Source organism: Anabrus simplex, chromosome 5 (assembly GCF_040414725.1).
Source record: "Anabrus simplex isolate iqAnaSimp1 chromosome 5, ASM4041472v1, whole genome shotgun sequence".
Classification (NCBI taxonomy): Eukaryota; Metazoa; Arthropoda; class Insecta; order Orthoptera; family Tettigoniidae; genus Anabrus; species Anabrus simplex.
In genome coordinates, this window is record NC_090269.1 from 396,649,669 (window position 1) to 396,656,751 (window position 7,083).

The following is a 7,083-nucleotide window of genomic DNA, read 5'->3' on the forward strand; positions in this document are numbered from 1 at the left end:
AAACCGTCAAAACTCCTCTACTGCAGGCCAAGGGTCTGACACGAAACAGTGTCCGCAAGGACACATTCCCTGAGAGAGGCTCTATTGCTATGCACCACCAATGGGTTTTGTCACCATCTAGGGTGAGCACGGACCGATTAATATAACCTTCACACCTTAAGAATGTTTAGTCAACAGTTGATGAACATGTGAGAAAGTAAGGTAGGTTACTAAGAAGAGAATACCATTGTGCTTAACACATTCTACTGATCTTCGCTGAGGGGAACTCTATAACTTTTTGAGAATGAGGCAGCCGTATAGAAGCTGTACCACACATTGAACACAGTACTCACAACAAACAGTGTAGTATACACTTTAACACATATTTCCTCAGCATAAGCTACAGGCCTGCAAGTAGAAAGGAAAAGGAAGAGAAATGTACTATCCTTAGCTGAGGAGAAAGAAAAAAGAAAAGCCCTGAGAAAACAGGACAGAATATTCCAAACAAACACTCCGCAGTATTTCTAATTTAAATCACATTACATACAGGATGTATGCATACCTACTCAATCAGGATATAAGATTGACTTACCTTGGATGGATTATTGGAATATGTAATAAGAACTTTGGGCTCGTACGACTTCGCAAAATAACTGCCAAATTCACTATTAGTAACATCAATTTGTAATTCTTCCTTATCTTCTTCACACTTAATCACTGTCTGATCAGGCTCACGCAGAGTCTCCAAAGTTTTAGGAACACCTTTGGGGATTCCTTGTTGTCTCCTCTTCTTCCTTTCCTCTTTCTTTATCTGAAATATAGGGTAATATTCGCTATGTACCTAACCTCAAGAGTAATCTTTTTGCATGGTATATAGTTTGTTACAATGAAACTCATACATCACCACAATATTTCTCTGAGCATTTACCAACAAATGTATATTTTTTTATTTCAAGCTGGTTTTAACTCTGTTGTAACCAATACAATTTTTTTTTTTTCTTGCTAGTTGCTTTACGTCGCACCGACACAGATATGTCTTATGGCGACGATGGGACAGGAAAGGGCTAGGAGTGGGAAGGAAGCAGCCGTGGCCTTAATTAAGGCACAGCCCCAGTATTTGCCTGGTGTAAAAATGGGAAACCACGGAAAACCATTTTCAGGGCTGCCGACAGTGGGATTCGAACCTACTATCTCCTGAATACTGATACTGGCCGCACTTAAGCGACTGCAGCTATTGAGCTCGGTACATAATTTTCTACGACAGTATTTAAAAATTTTTAAAGATAAAAATTTCATAATGTTCCGTATTGAAATGTATCACAATCAAATTGAAATAATAAATAAGGTAGTTCAACCTATTCAATACAAACAAATACAAAATGTAGTGTTACATCCCTATTTAATTATAAGTGGAAGCGGTACCGGTTTCGACTCCAATCCGGGTCATCATCAGCTGAATAAAACGCAATAAACAATGCATAGGTAAGAAAGAAATTAAAGATCAAGTCCCCATGTGCTACGCTGCTGTTCAGAAGATTGCACCTTGCTTCTTTTAAGTGACTTACCTTCTACTTCTTCTGAATTTTACAGTGCCTATCCCCGTTGTTTTACATTGCCTCTTCAACTGTTTTGCTGGGGACTTGATCTTTAATTTCTTTCTTACCTATGCATTGTTTTTTGTGTTTTATTCGGCTGATGATGACCCGGATTGGGGTCGAAACCGGTACCGCTTCCACTTATAATTAAATAGGAATGTAACACTACATTTCGTATTTCTTTGTATTGAATAGGTTGAACTACCTTATTTATTATTTCAATTTAATTGTAGTATTTAAAATTAACAAAAATATTTCATCTACAAAAGAAATTAAAAAACAGTTTCTCAAACATACACAAAAGGAGATCACAGTGAAACTCGTACACCTTGTGGTAGGCCCAGGCACAATCATCTACAAAATCAGTATTTTGATGGATATCCCTTGGCTCATCTAACATCTCTCAAATGGGCAGGAATGGCTCGTTCCAATTTTTTATAGTATGATGGACTTATTTTCTCCCACTCCTCGCATAAAGCAGCTTTCAGGTCATCTTTATGGGAAAAATTATGTTTCCTTGATGCCACAAATTCTCTGTAACATTTAAATCTGGTGGAGGAGGAGATCTTTCCAGCAGCTTTGGACAGTTATACAGAATCCACATTCACACTAGGTGAGCTTTGTGCTTGAGGTTGTTATTCTGATAATACTTGTATTCCAAGTTTTTGAGCACTCAGGCAAATTGTTTTTCAGTATGTTCAAATACACATTTTTAACCATTATCCTGTCAATGAAAGTCAACTTCCCTACCCCACAAGCTGCCATACAGCCCCAGAATTTAACACCTCCTCCACCGTATTTAATACTTGGACGCATATTTGTAGGTATTAGCTCTTCATTCTGATCCATAGAGGTTAAAATTGTTTTCATCTGCAAATATTACCGTTATCATTATCATGAACCAGGTTTGAACTGTGTATGTTCAAGATGTGGTGCATACTGTACTAGGTACCATGTTTCAAGTTATATACAGCGATCGGAATAACTGGTGAAATTTAACGAAGATTAATGTAGCCTATATTAATTCTTTGCACATTGTGCGCATTAAATAACTTAAATGATTAAATATTACCATTTTCCAGAAGTCAGAATCTTTTCCTATGTGCACTCGAACAAACTGTAACCTCTTCTTCCTGTTCAGTTCGTTGACCAATGGTATGTTCATACTTACTCTTCCATGCCTATTACTTTTCCTGACAATGCACCTAATTGTTTCTCTATGGGCTTTCTTCGCTGTGTGCTCCTCAACCATCACAGCAAGTTTTGAACCACTAATCATTGGATTATTCTTAACCTCTCATAGTATCCAACGTTTGCCTGTAGAATTAAAAATTCTTTCCTGACTTACTTTGTCCTTATTTTCCGGTTGGTACTTTTACACCTATCTATAACACAGTGCGCAGTTGAATGACTTCTGTTCACAATTTTGGTAATTTCTCTAAAGTTTTTTGTGTTTTATAATAAAAAATCTTCAACTCTCTCTCTCCTTTCGACGACTGGCCACTCTGAAGGCTGGTTTACATGGGTAGAGTAGCGAGGCGAGTAGAGTAGATAGTAGCGCTACTAGCATCATGTAAACGACTGGGATAGTAGCAAGTAGAGTAGCTAGTAGGCAGAAGAGTAGAGTGGGTTTCCGCTGTGGTAAATTAACTCTACCACTATCCTTCCCCCTCCACCGGAACCGAGCTCCGAGAGCTGGCGGAGAAGGCCGAGGACACTCGATTTTACAGTTGGCACACCATTCGACTATTTCCATGTATGTATGGACGGTATTCCGTTCAGTAAACTGAGCACCTGTGCGTTTATTTGACAGCAAAATGAAGTGGACGGAAGGAGAAACATGCAAATTTGTAGAACTTTACCGTGAAAAAGAATGTTTATGGAACATAAACAGCATTATTTACAGAAACAAGAATATGAGACGGGCGGCGGAAGGGGACTTGATTACGAAAGTGGGTAAAGAGGGTTTTGGTTTAATGGAACTTAAAGAGAAAATTTTAAAAAGTTACGATTTATCTACAACCAAGAACTGATGAAAATTTGTAAATCCAAGAAGTCTGGAGGTGGTGCTGCAGACATCTACACGTTATAGCTGAGTGATATTAAGGGGAGGTACACCATTGAAGGGCAAACAAATGCAGGTGTATTGTCCTATAATGGAGAACATACTTCCCTCTTTTCGATGGAAGGAGGATTTTACAAATACCTATAGGCCCTACCTATAATAGTTTCGAAGATGCAACATAAAATATAAACAAGTGTCAGCTGGATTGTCCCTTTAAATGAAGATTTATCAAGTTTCATTGTTACACTGCATGTTCATCATGTGTCTTGATGTGTTTAAGTTAGGCAAGACAATAGTACAGGACTGTGTACTTTAATCATATTAATAACATACATAGGGATCTTCTACACATCACTTGCCATTGCCATTAATTTTGAGCAATAACAGTAATTTCCCCAACAAATTGAATAATTTCCATTTTGTTTGGAATATCCAAAATAATTATTATTTACAGTATAATGTCAGATCTTGAAGCTTACGCTCTACACCTGGGCTGTACAAGCAACAAAAAACAACAACAAAAAAAGATCAATAATTGGGGTATTTATGGCAAAGAAGCTACTACAAATTAGGCCTACACCAGCATGATTTACAGTGTACTGATGACTATTACCAGTGGCCAAGAATTTCAGAGGAACCTCAAGCTTAATTCTTGGTGTTATTGCATCTCTCATTACTGTGCCGTGTCTTTGAATTTGCGGTGTTATAGCATCTAACAATGTCTGAAAGTTATCAGGCGTCAACCTCATACACTTTCTGTATTCTTCTTTATACTCTGTTGCAAGTTCTCTCAGAATTAATGTTGATGCCCCGAGTGTATCTCTCCTATTAAACTAGCCTCTTACCCATTCCCTTCCTTCCTCATTTGCTTCTTCTAACGCTTCACTAACCTCTTGCATTAATATGTTTGCAAATGTTTTGAAACACTTCCTTACGATGTGCTTACGTCTTTACATAGTGCTACTACTCTACTCTACTGTATGACTCTACTCCCGTATGAACGATACGAATGTCAACTCTACCAGACAGTGATAGAGTAAACTTAGCAACTCTACTCGCCTCGCTACCCTACTCGTGTAAACGAGTCTTGATGGCTCATTATTACACTATAGCTTATCATTACTTCACAACGCTTGATGATAAACTGAACTTGTCTCCTGCGCTTCGTATGCCACTTGACAGTGAAACATACGGTGTCTATACCTGTGACATCGAGCAGCAGCATAATACCCAAGAATCAGAGATAGGCCTACTTGTGTTAATTTATGAACAACATAACTAACAAGTAGTGACATAATAATACAACATATACACGTTAAATTGCACATAAAAAAATATGACAAACATAATCACCCAACGTTTTGTTCATAACGAAACAAATACAGTAAATTACGATCTTGTATGAATTTCATTGTGACTCATTGTATTAAGTATAACAATTGTAAAAAGCACACACAAACAGTATGGAACAATGGTGAAATTAAATCATTAATTTACAAACGTTTTAAGTGAATAAACAAAGAACACAACAAGATCGCTAACCACGTGCAGTTACAGATTAAACATACACTAACCTTCTTCTTTAGTTTCAACTGCTTCTTAAATTCAATCATACGGAGATGCTTGTTTCTTATCTTCCGTACATGCTGAATCTTTTCCGAAATATCGGGTTTGTCTTCATTTTCATTCGATGAACCCATGGTTCAAATTTGACACTAAAAAACCATAAATTAAGCATACACATACAAATCACCATCCACCATATTTAAAAAAAAACATGAACGTATAGAGTGCATCACTGCTGCCAATGGCAAAATGACAAAATTTCTTGAACTAGTGAGGAAGATTTATTCAGATTTCTTTGATTTTTTAAACAAAATCCGTACATTTCCTGGACAGGTGTTTAATAGTAGTAGTAATAATTATTATAATTATAAAATTATAATAACAAGTTTGAGATTCAGAAACGACGCTGGGCCGATGACCTTAGATGCTAGGCCCCTTTAAACAACAAGCATCATCATCAAGCAGAAATGAACGGAGTAAAATCGGACTGAACGATCGTTAGGACGAGTTCGACAGCCGTAGTGGAAGGACGTGTTCCTCCCGCTCGCTCTCTCTCTCCTTGCCAGGCGCTCTGTACTTTCCCAGTACCAGTCAGGCAGCTGTACTTGTTAGTACATTTCGAAGGAGCTTTGTCTAAGCTGAGCACTTCTCAGTGCTCGCTTCTCTCTTTCAGGATTTTATTTCAGGATGGCCACGACGAACTTCAGGGACGGTCCCAATGGCATGGCGTTGGCGAAAGGAGTTATCTACAGGGGAGGCCGCTTCTACCCAACGCGCCAATGGATGGAGGACCACCCCGAACCGAAGACACCGCCCTCACCGAAGGAGCAGGACGCGTCGCAGACCGAGGTGGAGACGGAGCCGCACAGGGACGGGTGCGACCCCCCTGAAGGCTTTTTCTTCTCTGAGGGCTACACCGATCCGGAGCACGAGGCGCTGCTCGTCTACTACAGGCCAGGTCGCCCTGTTCATTCCGAACGGGCCCTAGTACTGGACAGAGTGCGGCGCCCCCTCCAGGGAGGCAGGAGGCTACCGACGACCATGTCCGTGGAGAGCTTTCTACCGGGAGGCCTCATCATAAGGCATCACGACCAGGAGCGGATGCACGACGTGGAGATGGAGCTCTCTACTCTGTTTCAGGTCGTCCGTCTACCTGGGAGGGACGGCGTGCCAGGGACGAACGTCGGCGCCCTCAGGAGGAGTGCTGAGCCGGAGACCAAGGAGGCCATCACCCAGACGCCGAGGAGGTTAAGGCATAGGGCGGTTAACACCGACCTAGTCCAAGCCACCCAGCCGGAGACCACCGACGCCACTACGGAGGTGGAGCATGCCGCCCCCTGGCGCCGCGACTGTGCGACCCAGGCTGAGCGACTCGGAACTGCGAAGTGGACGCAGACCGCTCCTCCAAGGGCCACCTCCACGAAGTGGTCACAGACCCGGGCCTACCAGGAAGGACCTGTCACCCGGGCGCAATCTAGGAAGGCGCCCCTGATGGCGGATGGCAGCACAGCAGTGGAAAAGGACGCCCCATGGCGTTCGGAGACTGCTACCCAGGCCCAGCCTGCCATCGTGTCTGTCGAGCTGCAGACCTCGATGTGCGCCCTCCAGGACCGGGAACGCAGTCGAGTGGTAGCACCGACCGACGCCGCCGCCGCCAGCCAGGAGAAGGAAGAAGACGGCGACGCAGCGGAGCCACCAGCCACCCCGGGGTCACCAGGCCGGGAGGAGGGCCACCAGGACGAGGCCTCTTCCCCCGCCGAGAAGAAACCCCAGGGAAGAGGAAGAAGAAGACGTCGACGCCGGACCAGGAAGCAGAAGGCGATGCCGGCCCACCACGAGAGGACTGCCCAGCTGCAACGCAGGACTGCTCCCAGGACA

The 7,083-nt window shown here is 42.3% G+C and overlaps 1 protein-coding gene across 2 annotated transcripts in view; it reads right to left on the reverse strand.

The window, feature by feature from the left end:
* Positions 1-5,510, reverse strand: part of LOC136874171 (probable ribosome production factor 1) — a 67,644-nt gene extending 62,134 nt beyond the window's left edge. For both annotated transcript variants that reach the window (XR_011018288.1, XM_067147754.2), the window contains exons 1-2: positions 5,214-5,510; positions 572-790 (exon numbers count right to left, since the gene is read on the reverse strand). Coding sequence is in view for 1 of the 2 variants with exons in the window: in XM_067147754.2 (XP_067003855.2) it covers positions 572-790; positions 5,214-5,339 (345 nt within the window). In the remaining variant the exon portion in view is untranslated. The remainder of the gene's footprint in view (positions 1-571; positions 791-5,213) is intronic.
* Between the last annotated feature and the right edge of the window lie 1,573 nt (positions 5,511-7,083).